The sequence below is a fragment of the Prionailurus viverrinus genome, chromosome A2 (genome assembly GCF_022837055.1).
Source record: "Prionailurus viverrinus isolate Anna chromosome A2, UM_Priviv_1.0, whole genome shotgun sequence".
Taxonomy (NCBI): domain Eukaryota; kingdom Metazoa; phylum Chordata; class Mammalia; order Carnivora; family Felidae; genus Prionailurus; species Prionailurus viverrinus.
In genome coordinates, this window is record NC_062562.1 from 4,687,811 (window position 1) to 4,704,841 (window position 17,031).

Here is a 17,031-nt window from a genome sequence, read left to right on the forward strand (position 1 = left end):
CGCGGCCGCAGCCCCGGGCCCACCCGCTCCCCTCTCCGCGCGGGACGGGGGCGCCGGGCGGCGGGAGGGCCGCGGCCCGCAGGTGAGGGCGGAGCCGAGCGCGGTCGCGGCCCGGGGGCCCTCGGTCCTCGGCCCTGCCGGGTGGAGAGCGCGGCCGGCGGGTCCCCCTCCTCGTCCGCGGAGCCCCCGACCGCTCGCTTCCCGCCCGGCGCCGTGCGCGCCTTCCCCGCTCATTCATTCGAGCACCTCCCGGACGCGGGGCGCGGAGGGCGGAGGGCGGAGGGCGGGCGGGGGGGGGGTAGGGGGGAGGAGGATGCCGGTCAGGGGTCAGGACTAGTCAGAGTCTCTACCCACCGCCCCCCCCCCCCCCAGCCCGGGGCAGAGGGGGCGGGGAGCGAGGCGGCGTGCGCCCCGAGGCTGCCTGGAGAAGGCGTCCTCCCCGCGCGGATTGAAGTGGGACAGCTTGGAGGCGAGAAAGGGGTGCCCCTCCCCAGCCAGGCTGAGGCTTCCCGACTCTCGCCACGGTTGACAAGGGTCTCTCCCTTCCCCGAGGACCTGGGGACCACCTGGTCAGGCTCTCTTGGCACCCAAGGCCCAGAGAGGGGCAGCCACCGGCTCAAGGGCACACAGCAGAGTTCCTGCACGTTCCCTACCCAGGACCAGTTCTTCTCTCTGGTCTGGAAAGTAGGAGCTGAAAGGGTCCCCCAGAAGACCACTTGGTCTGTCTGCTGTCCTCCAAGTATTCAGCTTCCTTCCTCCTAACCCGCACTTGGCCATCTCCTTCACCTCCGTCTCTAGCCTCCTGTCCTTCCAGGTTCTGGAGAGAGCCAGCCACCTCCTCAGAGGCGGGGTGCACCCATCCTCTCCCTCTCCCCGCCTCTGCCTGGGCTTCAGCACTCACCCACCCCCAGCCCCTCACTAACTGTGTGATGGCCTTGATTTGCTCGTCTGTGCATTGGGCACAACAGCTATCCCTTCTCTGCTGGGTGGAGGGAGTGCGCCACCCTAATGTGCATCCGCCACCTGTCCCCCCTGCCCTCGGGTCCCCTCCCGTCCGCCCTCCCAGCCAGGATTCCGGGAGTCTCCTCAATGCCTCCTGCCTCCTTTGGAACCAGCTTCCAACTCCTGGTGACTCATCTCCTCATTCGTCCTGGAATTCTGTCCCCTCCCATCTCTGGACCCCTGCCCCAGCCTCCTCACCTGCACGCTTCCTCCCAGGCCCCTGCAAGCCCTTCCACACCCCACCAAACACCCATTCTGCCTTTGTTCCTCCCTCTTCACGCCCTTCAGGGCTTCTCCATCGCCCTGGACCGCAAGTAGAAGTTCCACTCCACACTCCTCCCGCCTGTGCTCTCACTGCGCACTCTGCTCCCAGCACTCTTCTCTCAGCTAACTCTGAGACATCACACCTCCTCCAAGAAGCCTGCCCTGACTGTTCACCTGGTTTCGGGTCAGGGCTGGATGCCTCCCTGGGCTCTGGTACCTGTTCCCCGTCCCCTCACCCTCCATCCAGCCGTCCCAGCCTCCTGGTTCCCCTGGGTACTCTGTGGCTTCTGCTGCCGTTGACTCTGCTTCCCCTCTGCAGCCTCTGAGGGACGCACGATGGTTCTGAAAGGCCTGTGCTCGGCAAGGAGAAGGGCTGGGGCTTTCACCATGGCCTGGGGCCCCCTGGCTCGGCTCCTGCTGGCCTGGACGGCCCTGCTGTGCATGGTGGGTGTCCACGGCCGATGGGACAGGGCCTTGGAGTCTGCAGGTCCCGGACGTGTGCGGAGGCGTGGCAGCCCGGGCATCTTGCAGGGGTGCGTGGCTCCCGGCATGCTGACAGGCCCCTGGGGTGTGGGCTGGGCTGGGCTGGGCTGTCCCGCTGGGTGGGGGGAACGAGGCCCAGGGGATGTCCTGCAGGGCAGGGGCTCACCCGCTGTGCCGCGCTCTCCCAAAGGCCGAACGTGTGCGGCTCCCGCTTCCACGCCTACTGCTGTCCCGGCTGGAGGACATTGCCAGGCGGGAACCAGTGTGTCGTTCGTGAGTGCCATTGCCCCCTGGAGGTGGGGCGGGGGGAAGGGGACGCAGGGGGCGGGACGCCAGGGCAGCTCTCTAACCCCCTGGCAAGTCCAACCCTGTTTGCCAGCTGACTTGACCAGGAGCATCAGGATTGGCCCTGGCCTGTCTTCAGGCTCCCAGGCCACCCTGCTATGTTCATTTCCTTTGCCTCACTGCCTCCTTGTCTCTGTCCCTGCCTGTCTGTCTCCCTCCCGTTGTCTCTCCCCCCATCTGTCTCTATCTCTGCCAGTCTGTACCCCCCACCCCCCAGGTTCTAGAATCTGACTCTACCCCCAGGAGAGCCCTCCACCTCCACACCACAGTCACCGACCCAGCGTCTCCGGCTTCTGTCCTCTGTGCTCAGCCCTTCTGGCCCAAAGAGCCCCTCTTCTCGTGGCTCCCACAGAAACCCAGAGCCTTGCCTGGGCACTGGCGGGGTGGGGGCGGCACAGGATTCGGGTCCCAGCCCTGACTGACTGTCACCTGCTCTGCCCATGCCAGCCGTCTGTAGGCACGCATGTGGTGACGGCTTCTGCTCCCGGCCCAACCTGTGCACCTGTGCTGATGGGAAGCTGGCCCCCAGCTGCGGGGGAAGCCGAGGTGAGCGGGGAGATGGCCCCCCGGGGGCAGGAGGAGAAGGTTGGAGGCTCCCGGATGCCACTGGGGGCCCAGGCTGGTTTTGCCGGAGGACCGACCAGAGCCGGGCCGGGCCAGCCTCGTCTTGCCACCGATCTCGTGCATCTCGAGGGTTTGTCACCACTCTGCCACGTGTCCCTCCTCCCGTCCTTAGGGTGCAGCGTCAACTGCATGAATGGGGGCAGCTGCCGAGGGGAGTCCTGTCTGTGCCAGAGGGGCTACACGGGCACGGTGTGTGGGCAGCGTGAGTATCTCCCGTGAACACCTGGGCCCGGGGGGGGGGGGGGGGGGGGGGGCGGGGCCCAGAGGGCGGGTCTCTGCTGTCAGCTGCCCCACCCACCACCCGCAGGCCACTCTTCTGGGACCAGGGAAGGGAGGGACATACGTACCCATCGTCACAGTCTTCTCATTGGGTCTGGGCCACACGGTGGGGATTCCTGGGTGAAAATGGGCTTTTCGGGGCCCCAGCTCCCTCTGCTGCCAGGGGACCTCAGGCCACCCTCCTCTCTTCCTCCACAGCCGTCTGTGACCGTGGTTGCCACAACGGGGGCCGCTGCATAGGGCCGAACCGCTGCGCCTGTGCTTATGGCTTCATGGGGCCGCGGTGTGAGAGAGGTACCAAGCCGGGCGTGGGGTAGGGGCCTTGGGGGATGGCAGGGGGCTTCCCGGCAGCCCCTGAGATGTAACCAGGCCCTCGGAGGCTCCAGCTGGCCTCCTTTCTATTGTCCCTGATGCTGTGAAGGGCAGAGAAACTGCTGCTCCAGGGAAGGGCATCGGGGAGGGCTTCCTGGAAGAAGCGATAAGTCAGAGTTCATGAGATGGACAAGCCTCCCTTTAATGCACCCCCCCCCCCATTGTCAAAATACTCCCACAGCTGAGGTGGGGCGGGGGTCATCTGTTGGCAGGCAACGGTGTTTTGTGAAAAGTTGAATGCGGGGCAGGCGGAAATAGCTGGACAGCCGGGCCCGGGGCTGCCCCGTCCGTGGGCCCGAAGCCAAGCGGATGGTTGAGGTTCTGGCGGAAGACAAGTGAGGGTGACTCACAGTGCGCAGAAAGCACGGAGCCCAGGGGAAGCTGAGGAGAAAGCCAGCAGGAGTGGGCAGCGGTGGGGATGCCGGGCTGGTGAGGTTTCGGCTGCGGGAGCCACGAGGCTGCCCCGCGTGTGTGGCCCAGGAGCCCAGGCCAGCGGAGGTGGGCGGACCCCAGCATTGGGAGGTGCTGCTGGAGGAAAAGACCCATCTGTGGCCAAAGCCGGGGTGGGGACGGTGTAGCTATGAGTCAGAGGCTGGAGGGACTGGGAGGGTCACCTCGGTGCGAGCCGGGTGCTTTTGGGAACTGGAATTCGGGCTGACCGATGGGGAAGGGGAACAGCGTGGGGTGGCTGAAGGGGAGGAGGGTCGGTGGGGCGGGTGAGAGAGGGAGGCCTGAGTGGGTGGTGGCTGGTGAGGGCCCCAGAGAGAGGCAGGAGCCGGGGGGATTCCAGAGTTCTGGGTGAATTAGGTGAGAGTCTGGAACTGTTTGGGCTTAGTGGAGTCGGGACCATTGCTGGTTTCTGCGTGTCTCCTCCTCCATACGGGTCTAGGGGGCCCGGCTTTGCCTTCCCCTTCTGGGAGGGGCTTCCCTTGGTCTGTCGCCAGCCCCTTGATTGGAACCATCTGGAGGATGGAACCAGGAAGCCCATATCTGAGCCCGTGTACAGAGGTGGGGGCACTCAAGAGACCACCTTTGGCCGGGCTCAGGGGTCAGGGGTGTGGTGCTGTGCTGGGTCCCTCCTCGAGTCTGGGAGATCTGGCAGGGCCTGGCCTGCACTCAGGGGTGAGACAGGCTGTCCTGCTGGGTATCTATGGTCTCTGCCCAGGCCTGAGGGGAGGGTGGGCCAGGGGGAGTGGTCGGCTTCTCTGACATGCTCTGGTCTTTGTGGACTTGGAGGTCCTGGCCTCTCTTTTGGAGGTTGGTTGGGGAATGCTTTGGGGAGAAAGGGTTTTGAAGGGTGAATAGGAGTTCGTCTGATAGGGCTGGGGTACAGCATGAGTAAAGGCTGCTTGCTGTATTGGTAAAGGAGGCCACAGCAGTGGTCCGAGTAAGAGAGGTAAGGGCCCGAGCTGGGGCTGCAGGGATGACAAGTTCTGGGGCGGGGGCAGCTGAAGTAGCCAGCTACCCTGTCTCACAGACTATCGGACGGGCCCCTGCTTCGGTCAAGTGGGCCCTGAGGGGTGCCGGCACCAGCTGATCGGCCTCGTGTGCACCAAAGCACTCTGCTGTGCCACCGTGGGCCAGGCCTGGGGTGTCCCTTGTGAGCTCTGTCCTGCACAGCCTCACCCCTGTCGCCGAGGCTTCATCCCCAATATCCACACGGGGGCCTGTCAAGGTAAGGGAGTCAGCGAGTAGGGAGGACGGTCCTGGGGGCCAGAGCTGAATGGGATCCCTTGCAGCCTTGGTTCTTCCCTCTGACGGGCCTCTCATTCCCTTGCAGATGTGGATGAGTGTCAGGCCGTCCCGGGCCTGTGCCAGGGGGGCAGCTGCATCAATACCGTGGGTTCCTTCGAGTGCCGCTGCCCGACTGGACACCGGCTCAGTGAGAACAGTGCCAAGTGTGAAGGTGGGCGATGGGGAGGGTGACGACTGGGGGCCTCCTTTGGCTCCGGGCAGCTCAGGCTCCCCTGCAAGGAGGAGGAAGAGGAGGGGTACAGCTGGTGGCAGACCTGCTTCTGACTAGGCGCCCGTCTACACAGATGTGGATGAGTGTGTCAGCGTGCTGGGCCTCTGCTCCGGGGGCAGTTGCACCAACACAGCTGGCAGTTTTGTGTGCACCTGTCCCCGTGGGTTTGCCAGCAGCCTGGATGGCTCCCGCTGCCTGGGTGAGCTGGGGCCTGGGGGGTGCTGGAGGGACAGGGGGCGGTTAGGAGACAGGCCCCGTGCTCAAATATATTTGCAACCCTTCGGCCCTTGGGCTCCTCTAGCCCTCGGGTCTCTATGTCCTTCTGTCGTTTCTGGAACAGGGTTCCCTCCCCTCTGGCTTCCTGGCTCCCTACCCATTAGCCCTTGTGCTCTCTGGACCCCGGTCTTTAAGCCCCTCACTTCCGCCCCGCGCCTCACTTCCGCCCCGCCCCTCTCCCGCCGCCCCGCCCCTTGCCCCGCCCCTCTGCCCCTCGGACGCAGGACTCCGTGCCCTTCTGGCTCCCTGTCTCTATGCCTCCTGACCCTCTGGCCTCAGTCTCTGTGCCCATCTACCCATTGCTTTGTCTTCTAAAGAGACTTCCCAGAGACTTCTAAAGAGTTCCCCATCTTCCCCCACACCCTGTGTCTGAGAGAGGGAAACAGACCCAGAGGGGGAGGTTTGCTTGAGCCAACTCAGTAAGTCCAGAATATATGGCCATACCCAGCTCCCCAGACCGCCCCTCCCCATCCCCCAGCCAGGATGAGGTCCTCTGGGCCATGCCTCCCACCGAGGCCCACACTCCTGTAAGCCCCCACCCCCACCCTGGACCCCCTCCTGGGAGGCGGGGGACCTTTGGGCTCTCACTCCCTGTCCTGCTGTCCTGCTGAGCTGGTCATTAGACTTTAGACATTGCCGGTGGTTAATGAGGTTGGCCAGGAATATGGCCACTTGTGGCGGGGGATGGGCAGAGCCCTGGTTTGGGGAGGAGCGAAGGGGCTTGGCAGTTCCCCAGCATCACCAGGGCCCCTCTGGCTGGGCCTCTACCAGGCAGGGTTGGGAGTATTGTGTTTGGAGTTCTGCCAGTGTGCTGTGGCCAACACCAGACCTTCTATGCCTCTACCTCTGGGGGCCATCATGGCCAGCGTAGACGACACCTCTGGGCAAGTCCCCTGGAATAAAGGGTGGAAAAAGGGGGTCTCTCCCAGCCACTAAACAGTAGAGCCTAGATTTGAGCCAATGTCCTGGGTGCCAACTGCTACCTGAGCTGCTCACAAACTCTGTGATCTCAGGCAAGTGTCTTAACCTCTCTGTCCCTCAGCTTCCTTATCTGTGAAATGGGGATGGTGGCGATACCTACCTCTTGGAGTCGTGGGGAGGATTAAATACAATTTTGGAGTGATTTGCCCAGAGCTGGATGTGGCGGGCATGCAATACACATTCACAAAGACGAGAGAGCGGTGTAGATGGGGAGCTTGGCTGGGCCCGATCACCGTGGGTGCTCTGTGAGCCGAAGCAGCATCGTTTTTGTTAAAATCCTCACATTCTGTCTCTGTCTTCCCTACTTGAGAGGCGGCTGCTTGGTCAGATCCCCTGGGGTTTGGGTATCTGCGCTCCCATCCCTCCTCCCTCTTTAGTGGCTGTGTGACCTTGAGCGAGTCTGTTGACCTCTCCTCCTCTGGGCAGGCCTTGTCCCCCTCAACCCACCTTTCAAGGGCTGGGATGGTACCCCAGCTGTCACACGTGCACCTGGGGGTCCAGCTGGGGAGGTAGAAATGTTTGCTTGTTTTCTCAGCCCTGGGCGGGGCAGGACAGGGGCTGCTGTCCGGGGCCCTCCCTGCTGGTGGGAGAAATTTCACTGTGGGCCACTGGCCAGGATTTGTGCGCTTTTAAGCCAAAAATACTCTTGGGGCCTGAGAAATCTGATCACTGCATAAAGCTGTCAGCCCAAGAACAGAGTGGGATGTGGAAGAGTGGCCGTGGTTCTCGTGTCTGGGGAGCCTCTGGTTCAGTCCCCCTGGGGCTGCAGTCCGTGGTCATGAACCCAGCAGTCTCCTCCTTGGGCCTCTTCTCAAATCCACAGCCTCTTAGGTTTCCCCAGATTCTCAGGGCTGGCCGGTGAGGGCACACGGCCGCAGATCCTGGCGTCCTCGCTTGAGCATTCAGCCTGACCTCCCAACCCGGGCAGCCCCCCCCAAAATAAAGGGTCTTCCTCGGTGTGGTTGAATGCCCGCAGGGACGGGGAGCTTACTGCCAACGCCAGCGGTAGGCATCAGAATGCTTTTACTTGGAATGAGCCCAAATCTATCTCTCTGGGATCATTTGGAAATCTTGGCAATAAGATTCTCATTCAGTGACGATCGGTCATGTGCCCCACAGGGCGCCCTCCACTTTTCCATCCCGGCGACTTTCTTCTGAGGTGAGGTGGATGGTCTGAGCACCCCCATTCGATGGATGGGGAAACCGAGGCACAGAGCGGCAAGGAAAGCTGTTCTGCAGGTTCTGCAGTGTTGGTGGAGCTGGGATTTGAACCCAGGGCTGGTAACAGATCCTTCCCGTCCCCGTTGCAGACCACCGGGCTGGCACCTGCTTCTCGGTGCTGATTGTAGGCCGCTGTGCCGGAGACCTTGCTGGCCGTTACACTCAGAGGCAGTGTTGCTGTGACAGGGGCAGGTGCTGGGCTCCCGGCCCAGCCCCAGAGCCGTGTCCTCCGAGGGGCTCTGGTGAGTGGCCTGGGGTTGCCCCCCTCCTTCCTCTGCCCCCCCCCCCCCAGAGCTCCTGCCTGAAGACTGCGGCCCCTGGGGCACGACTGAGGGCCTGGCCTCAAACTCTGCTTCCTTGCAGATGAGTTCCAGCGACTGTGCGTGCAGGGGCTCCCGCTGCTGCCCTCCTATCCCGGCCCCTTCCCTGGTCTCCCTGGCTTTGGATCCAACGGCATGGGTCCTGGCCTTGGGCCTGCGTGGCACAGCCCCCATGGCCCCAATGGGCGTGGCGTTCCCAGCCTGGGCCTTGGCAACGCCCATATTGGTGAGGCCTGGGGCTTGGGAAGAGGCATCCAAGACCCAGGGGAGGGGGTCCAGGCCTCAGGGGGAGGGTCAGGGCCTTGGAGTGGGCGTCCTGGCCTGGGCAGTAGAAATGAAAGTACCGACAGCGGTCTGGGGGTGCGGGTAGATGTGGGATCTGGGCCTCAAAGTCAGGGTTCAGGCCTTGGGTAGGGGTCTGGCACCGGGTGCGGGGCGGGGGGGGGCAGGTCTCACTCCATGGTGAGGGTCTGGGCCCACAGTGGGGTGTCAGCGGGTGTCTGCGGCTAGGGCGGGACTCCAGGCTGAAGTGGGCGGGGTTCCAGCCTCCGCGTGGGCGTCCACACGCAGAGGCCCGGCCTAGACTCAGGTGCGCCTGCTGTCCCCGCCCTCAGGCACAGCCACCCTGAACCAGACCATCGACATCTGCCGGCATTTCACCAATCTGTGTCTCAATGGCCGCTGCCTGCCCACCCCTTCAAGCTACCGCTGCGAGTGCAACGCGGGCTACGCACAGGACGTTCGCGGGGAGTGCATCGGTGAGCGGCGGCCGGGTTGTTGGGGGGGGGGGGCGCACCCCGCCGGGCGGGGGCTCAGGGTCCTCTGCCCGCAGACGTGGACGAATGCGCCAGCAGCCCCTGTCACCACGGAGACTGCGTCAACACCCCCGGCTCCTACCGCTGCCGGTGCCACGAGGGCTTCCAGGCGGCGGTGGCCAAGCAGGCGTGCGTGGGTACGGCCGTCGGTCGGAGAGCGGGGGCGCTGGGGTTGCCCTGCCGGCGGGAGCCTGCTTGGGCGGCCTGAGCCCGAGTCTGACCGCCTGCCACCTCCCCCCGCGTCCCCACCCCCACCCAGACGTGGACGAGTGCCTTGTGGGCAGCAACCTGTGCCACCGCGGCCGCTGCGTCAACACAGACGGCAGCTTCCGGTGTGCCTGCAACGCGGGCTTCGAGCTCGGCCCGGGGGGCAAGAACTGTGTGGGTGAGTTGGGGGTGGGCAGGTGGGTAGGGGGGCTTGGGGGCCCCGGTGGCTGCCGGCGGGGCCCACCTTGCAGGTCTCCTCTGTGGCACCACCCACCTCCGTCCCTAAGGCAGAGAGAGAGAGCCCCCGCTCCCACTCCTGAACCCAGCCAGCCTGCTCGAGATCCTTCTTGCGCCGCGGCCCTGCCGCCCTTCGGAGTCGCCGCGGGGGCCCTCCCCGGCCGCAGCGACCAGGCTGGCTGGCCTGGGGCCATCCCAAAGTCCACCTGGGTCCTCGGGGTGGTCCTGCACCACCCTGGTGCGGCACCTGCCAGTGCCTCGGGGGTGGCCTGCCACATGTCCGTTCCCCCCCCCCCCCCCCCCCCCCCCCCGCCCTTGCAACCCATCACCGACACTTCTCAGAGCGAGGGGCCAGCCTGGTGCCGCCACCACCCCCGGGAAGCCCTCAGCCAACTAACTGACTCCTTCGTTCCCTCCCTCCTGCGTTCGCTCCCCGAATCCCAGCAGGGGCTGTCCGACCCCGGTCCTGTCCTGTCCTGTCGCAGTCTGGCTGAGAGCGTGGGATCAGGGCCATGGGGTTCGGGGAGCGTGTGTGAGCGCCTCGCCCCTGCTGGTGGCTGAGGGATGTGCCCGTGGGTGGAGGGGCACATCGTTTCTTCACCCCTCAGCTGGTGGACGTTGGGGCTGTTTCCTCTTTTCCCGATTATGGGTATACTGCGATTGACATTCCGCGCAGATTGTTGTGTGCATCGCTCATTCATTCATTCATTCGTTCCTTTCTGCTTTTTTAAAAATTTACATCCAAGTTAGTTAGCATATAGTGCAACAGTGATTTCAGGACTGGATTCCTTAGTGCCCCTGACCCATTTAGCCCATCCCCCCTCCCCCACCCCCTCCAGTAACCCTCAGTTTGTTCTCCATATTTATGAGTCTCTTCTGTTTTGTCCCCCTCCCTGTTTCTATGTTATTTTTGTTTCCTTTCCCTTATGTTCATCTGTTTTGTGTCTTAAAGTTCTCATATGAGTGAAGTCATATGATTTTTGTCTTTCTCTGACTAATTTTGGTTCGCATAATCCCCTCCAGTTCCACCCAGGTAGTTGCAAATGGCAAGATTGCATTCTTTTTGATTGCCAAGTAATACTCCATTGTGTATATGTACCACATCTTCTTTATCCATTCATCCAGCAATGGACATTTGGGCTCTTTCCATACTTTGGCTATTGTTGATAGTGCTGCTATAAACACTGGGGTGCATGTGCCCCTTCAAAACAACACACCTGTATCCCTTGGATAAATGCCTAGTAGTTCAATTGCTGGGTCGTAGGGTAGTTCTATTTTTAGGGTTTTTTTTTTTAATTTTTTTTTAACGTTTTTATTTATTTTTGAGACAGAGAGAGACAGAGCATGAACAGGGGAGGGTCAGCAAGAGGGAGACACAGAATCCGAAACAGGCTCCAGGCTCTGAGCTGTCAGCACAGAGCCCGACGCGGGGCTCGAACTCACGGACCGCGAGATCGCGACCTGAGCCGAAGTCGGGCTCTCAACCGACTGAGCCACCCAGGCACCCCACCCCTTTTCTTTTCTTTTTTCAAAAATTCTTTTAACGTTTATCTTTGAGAGAGAGAGTACGAGTGGGGGAGGGGCAGAGGGAGGAGGGGACAGAGGATCTAAAGTGGGCCCCCGAGCTGACAGCCCAGAGCCCGACGCAGGGCTCAAACCCACGAACCGCGAGGTCATGACCTGAGATGAAGTCAGTCGCTCAACCACCCGAGCCACCCAGGCGCCCCTGTTCTCCCCTTTTCTTTGTTTGAATTGAGGGGAGAGTCACACCACCACCTCCTTTATTAAAGACAAAAATTGCAGCAAAACATACATAGCCTCAAACCATTTTGACCATTTTTAGAGGGACGATTTGGTGGCGTTTCGTACAGGCTGGTGCAGCCACCACTCTGCCTTTGAACAAATATTTATGGAGCACCGACCTGTAGGTGGAGCCAAAGACCCCCTGCCCCCACCCGAGCGTGGCCCAGGAGCGCTCACGTTCCAGCAGACAGACTGACAGCCAAGCGGACAGAGCCAGTTGCCTGGTGGGGCTCCCAGCCCCTGGGTGGGGTCCTGGGGGCTCAGCCCTCACTCTGCTATGCAGAGGAGAAGTGAGAGGGGGGGCCGGTCTGCGAGCAGGGCCGGCAGAGCCAGGGGCCGGGGCGGGGCTCCAGCCTCTCCGGTGTCCCTAGATCACAACGAATGTGCCACCACCACCATGTGCACCAACGGAGTGTGCCTCAACGAGGATGGCAGCTTCACGTGTCTCTGCAAATCCGGCTTCCTACTGGCGCCTGGTGGCCGTGACTGCGTGGGTGAGGCCCGGTGGCCGGACAGACGGGCTGGGCAGGGGGTGGGGTGCGGTGGGGCCCGCTGGGACCCGTTGCAGAGCCTCCCCGTGCCCCCCCCCACCCCCTGCAGACATTGACGAGTGCCAGACTCCGGGCATCTGCGTGAACGGCCGCTGCACCAACACCGAGGGCTCCTTCCGCTGCCACTGCTTGGGGGGGCTGGCGGTGGGTGCGGACGGCCGCGTGTGCGTGGACACCCACGTGCGCAGCACCTGCTACGGGGCCCTGGAGCGGGGCTCCTGCGCACGCCCCTTCCCCGGGGCGGTCACCAAATCTGAGTGCTGCTGTGCTAGCCCAGACCACGGATTCGGGGAGCCCTGCGAGCTCTGCCCTGCCAAGAACTCCGGTGAGCGTCCTGCTGCCTGGCCCAGCCTGCCTTTGTGTCCCCGTAGACCTTCCAGTTCATCACCCTGGGGGTGGGCGGGGACAGGCGTCTTGGTTCCTATGGGGTGTTGGGGGGGACATCTCTCTGCTGGTCACTCTTCCCAAGAAGACACCGCAGGAAGTTGCTGTCTCTGTTGGGGGAGGCAATCGGGTCCCAGACTCTTGCTCCACACCAAGGGGTCACGTCCTTGGGAGTGGTTTGGGTGCAGCGATGACCACTGCCCCCTCTCCCCCTGTCTCTGCCACCCCAGCTGAGTTTCAGGTTCTGTGCGGCAGCGGTCTGGGCATCACCACGGATGGTAGAGGTGAGTGGCAGCGGGTGTCGGGAGAGGGCAGGGGGGCAGGGTGCTGGATGGGCACCGTGTCAGTTTGCGGAGGCTGTCGTAGCCCGGCACCACGGGCTGGGGGAGGCTGGGGGAGGCTGGGGGAGGCTGGGGGGCTTCAAGCACAGAAATTTATTCCTCCAGAGCTATGGAGCCTCCAAGTCTGAGATCAACGTGTAGACAGGGTTGGGAGAACCTGTTCCTTGCTTGTATTCCCAGCTGCCTGTGGTCACTGGAGTTTTGGTGTTCCTTAACTTGCAGAAGGAGCCCCAATTTCCGCCTCCGTCTCTACGTGGGGTCCTCCCTGCGTGTCTGAGTCCGAATTTCCCCCTTTTATGGGTTTGCAATCATCCTGGAATGGATGGGGGGGTCCACCCTAACGACCACGTTTTACCTGGATCACCTCTGCAAAGACCCCGTTTTGCCATAAGGTCCAATGCTGAGGTCCTGGGGGTTTAGGATTTTAACGTATGGATTTGGGGAAGACGCGACTCAACCCACAGAGCCGGAGATGGTGGGTGTGCAAAGCTGTGCTTTCTCCCACACCTTTCCCTCCTGAGCTGTGATTTGTTTTGCCCCAGTCGCTCTCCAACCTCCCTGATTCTTGTCATTCCCCCCACGACCGACAGTCCCTACCCTGGGATCCGTGGCTGATCTCCCGTGGCCACAGCAGGTCTCAGCCCAAGGGGCCTTATCTGTACAGGTGAAACCTGAAAGCAAAGGAAATTGCCCATGTGTGTGTCTCCTCATTGGTTTGCTGAATACACACACACACACACACACACACACACACACACACACACACACACACAGAAACAGCCTTTCTGCCTGAGTGGTAACCAAAGGACTTAGGATACAGTTGATTCTCCCTTGACCGCTGGGCCATTGGGGGAGGACAGACATCTGGACCACTACCGCCTCATCCAGTTAAAGGCACTGGCTCTGGAGCCAGATGCCTGGGTTCGAATCCCAGCCCTACTGTTTACGGGCTGAATAACCTGGGGCAGGTTACTTACCTTGTCTGTGCTTCAGTTTCCTTGTCTGTGAAGTGGGCACGATAATAGGACCTGTTTCGGGGCTGTTGTGAGGGTCAGTCGAGTTAATATGCACAGAATGGTAAGCCCTCCGCGACGGTAGCAAGTAGGACTGCCTTTGTTCTGATCGTGTCGCCGCGGTACAAGGGTTTGCTCCAGGGGCGCCAGACTGAGGACGGCTCTGCCCCCAGGAACATTTGGCACTGTTTGCAGAAATATTGGGAAGGGTGCCCTTGGCGTTTCGTGGGCGGAGGCCAGGGACGCTGTTCAGCGTCCTACAGTGCCCAGGACGGCCCCACAGCCAAGAACGGCCCCGAAGGGCCACCGCGCCGAGAAACGCTGGTTTAGAGGGAAATGAGGCGGGGTCTGGGCTGAAGCTCGGGCCTCCGCGGGGGGACCTGGCTTCTTGGAGCTCCTAGGAGCCCGAGCAGCCGCTCTGTCGTCTTCCTGCTGCAGACATCAATGAGTGTGCCCTCGACCCCGACGTCTGCACCAACGGCATGTGTGAGAACCTTCGCGGCAGCTACCGCTGCGTCTGCAACCTGGGCTACGAGCCGGGCGCGGCCGGCAAGCAGTGCGTGGGTGAGCATGCGCGGCGGGCGGCGGGCGGGTGCGCGGGCCTCCCCCCTCCGCAGACGCCCTCACCGCGCCCTCCCGCCCCCACCCCTGCCCCTAGACGTGGATGAGTGCGCGCGCAACAGCCTCCTGTGCGACAACGGGCGGTGCCGGAACAGCCCCGGCAGCTACAGCTGCTCCTGCCCCCAGGGCTTCAGCTTCCGGCAGGACACGGAGACCTGTGAAGGTACAGCCTCCGGGCACACTGCGTGCAGCGTGCACGCACACAGACGCACACGCGCTCGAACACTTACGCGTGCTGCGTGCGCCGTGTACACACGCACACACACTGTCAGACGCTCGTGCATGCTGTGTGTGCACACGGACACGCCCAGGCACGTGCTGCATGTGCTGTGTGCACGCACACACTCTCAGACACTTCTGCATGCTGCGTGTGCCTACATGCATGCACTCGGGCACACACGCTGCATGACACGCACACACTTACACATTGCATGTGGCGTGTACACACAGGCGTACATGCTCAGGCACTTGCACGCGCTGCATGTGGTGCGTGCACACAGACATGCTGAAAGACGCATGTATGCTCGTTACACACACATTTGCACTCACATAACTCGAAGACCAGTATATTCACGACTCGGTCTCACACAGTTATACACACTCATGGGTGCGTGCACTCAAACACACGCGTACCCCCATGCACACACTCACTTCTCACGTTTTACACACTTGAACTCACAGCCACACACAGTCACACCCTGAGAGGCACACACTTGTGCGTGCAGTCACTCAGTTACGCAGACTGGTACTCACTCAGGACACACACACCCATGTTCACACTCACAGACGTGCCCATGTAGCTACACACACTCAGGTGCACGCTCTCAGATGCGTGTGCCCACATCCTTATGCTTTCACACACTTAGATGTGTGTTCATATGCATGCACTTGTGCTCACACACACATGCTCACATGCATGTTCAAGCACGCGCACACTTCGTATCGATGTCCTTATTCCCTAGCAGTTGTGTGGCCGTGCCCCCTCTGCATGACCCCACCTCTCCCTGGGCCTTCTGTCTCCCCCCCCCCCCCCCAGCAGCCCTGCTCGCCCTACTCCGGAGCGACTTCTTTTTTTTTTTTTTTTAAGTGTTTATTTATTTTGAGATTGGAAGAGAGAGAGAAAGCAAGCCGAGGGACAGAGAGAGAGAGAGAGAGAGAGAGAGAGAGATGGAGGGAGAGAATCCCAAGCAGGACCCTTGCTGTCAGCACAGAGCCTGACATGGGGCTCGAACTCACAAACTGTGAGATCATGACCTGAGCCGAAATCAAGAGTCAGACGCTCAACTGACTGAGCCACCCAGGCGCCCCTGGAGCGACTTCTGTCCCCCACCCTGTCCCACCAGCTGCCTGCTACCCACTCCCCGGCCACATCCAGGCCTCTCCTCCCTGGGCTTTCCTCCTGCCCCTCAGTCGCGTCCTCTCTTGTGCGGTGACTCCCTTGAGGGCCACTGTTCCCATCGTGTCTGTCCCTCCACGGTGACATGTGCGTGCTCCTGGGACCCCGCGTGTCACCGTGCTTGTCTGAGCGCACAGCACGATTCGGTGCAAGCACTCGGGCGTGCGTGCCTGTGCGTTTCCGTTCCTGTGCACCCTGCCTGCGTGTGTGTGCCTCCTCCAAGTACATGTGTGGCCACGTGTGTACCTGGGTGCATCCTATGTCACTGGACCCTGGCAGCCCCTGGGGAGACGGGAGTCCTGGTCAGCCGGGGCTTCCCCTCCCAGAGCTCAGGACCTGGTGGGGGACTGTCCTTGCAGACATCAATGAGTGCCTGTCCAACCCGTGTGTAAATGGTGTGTGCCGGAACCTGGCCGGTTCCTATGCCTGTGAATGCGCCCCCGGCAGCCGGCTGGGGCCGTCTGGCACCGTGTGTCTAGGTGAGAGGCCCCGAGTCCCGTGGAGCAGCCGCGACCCTGCTGCCCGGCCCCGCGTCCCACCCTGGGGAAGGCCGGGCTTCTGTGGGTCGGTGTGCAGGTGTGGGCTGGCAGGTGACATGGGTGGCCACCTCCCCCGCAGACAGCACCAGGGGCACCTGCTGGCTCCAGGTCCAGGACGGCCGCTGTGAAGCGAACCTGCGCGGAGCCTCCCTGCGGTCCCAGTGCTGCGCCACCCTGGGGGCTGCCTGGGGGAGCCCATGCGAACGCTGCGAGCCCGGTAATGCCCTGGGAGCCCCCCCGGGGGGGGGCTCTTGGGGTCCTCCCGGGCGTGGCCACTGTGGTCACCTGGGTGCCCGTTGAGAGAACAGGGGTCTGGATAGAGAAAGTGACTCCTGTGCCCACTCTGGTTCTCCCAACCACAGACCCCGCCTGCGCCCATGGCTTTGCCCGCATGATGGGGCTCACCTGCGAAGGTAACTCCCTGCCCCTCTGTGGTTCACCCCTCCCCGCAAGCTGCACATGGGCCGGTGCCTGTCGTGGGGGATGCCTGGGGTCCTGAAGTCTTTTGAGATCAAGGCAGAGATTGCCCTTCCTTGGGGTCTTCCCCGAGATTCCCCAGCCCCCGAAGCTGGCACTGTCCCCTTTCCGCCTCCCCGAGGACAGCCTGGGTGTCCTGAACCCCCAGCGGGGGAGCTCCAGCCCTTGCCTCTCCCCCTTTTCCACCCCCGCCCAGATGTGAATGAATGCGAAGTCTTCCCCGGGGTCTGTCCCAACGGGCGCTGCCTCAACACTGCCGGCTCCTTCCGCTGTGAGTGCCCCAGCGGCCTGACTCTGGACACCACTGGACGCCTCTGCGTGGGTGAGTCCACGTGGGACTGTGCGGGGCTGCCTGCCCTCCCTCCGTGGCCCCCATGCCGGGGCCTGGAGACCCCTCCTAGGGACAGAAGGGACTGGGGAGGGGGTCCTCTGGGACCCTCTGCTCCCTGCTCCTCTCTCGTTGACGTGTCTTGAAAGACATTTGTTTGGGGGTTTCACCCTTTCACTTACCTGC

At 62.4% G+C, this 17,031-nt stretch overlaps 1 protein-coding gene across 1 annotated transcript in view; it reads left to right on the plus strand.

The window, feature by feature from the left end:
• Window positions 1-1,602: 1,602 nt before the first annotated feature.
• The window catches only part of FBN3 (fibrillin 3), a 58,250-nt gene continuing 42,821 nt past the window's right edge, over window positions 1,603-17,031 (plus strand). The window contains exons 1-23 of the mRNA XM_047851035.1: window positions 1,603-1,799; window positions 1,940-2,022; window positions 2,542-2,640; window positions 2,831-2,920; window positions 3,196-3,310; window positions 3,722-3,798; window positions 4,847-5,044; window positions 5,150-5,275; window positions 5,409-5,534; window positions 7,903-8,055; window positions 8,177-8,359; window positions 8,748-8,891; window positions 8,966-9,085; window positions 9,208-9,333; window positions 11,567-11,689; window positions 11,796-12,071; window positions 12,361-12,414; window positions 13,923-14,048; window positions 14,143-14,268; window positions 15,861-15,980; window positions 16,120-16,257; window positions 16,403-16,453; window positions 16,714-16,839. Coding sequence (XP_047706991.1) covers window positions 1,603-1,799; window positions 1,940-2,022; window positions 2,542-2,640; window positions 2,831-2,920; window positions 3,196-3,310; window positions 3,722-3,798; window positions 4,847-5,044; window positions 5,150-5,275; window positions 5,409-5,534; window positions 7,903-8,055; window positions 8,177-8,359; window positions 8,748-8,891; window positions 8,966-9,085; window positions 9,208-9,333; window positions 11,567-11,689; window positions 11,796-12,071; window positions 12,361-12,414; window positions 13,923-14,048; window positions 14,143-14,268; window positions 15,861-15,980; window positions 16,120-16,257; window positions 16,403-16,453; window positions 16,714-16,839 — 2,977 coding nt within the window. The remainder of the gene's footprint in view (window positions 1,800-1,939; window positions 2,023-2,541; window positions 2,641-2,830; window positions 2,921-3,195; window positions 3,311-3,721; window positions 3,799-4,846; window positions 5,045-5,149; window positions 5,276-5,408; window positions 5,535-7,902; window positions 8,056-8,176; window positions 8,360-8,747; window positions 8,892-8,965; window positions 9,086-9,207; window positions 9,334-11,566; window positions 11,690-11,795; window positions 12,072-12,360; window positions 12,415-13,922; window positions 14,049-14,142; window positions 14,269-15,860; window positions 15,981-16,119; window positions 16,258-16,402; window positions 16,454-16,713; window positions 16,840-17,031) is intronic.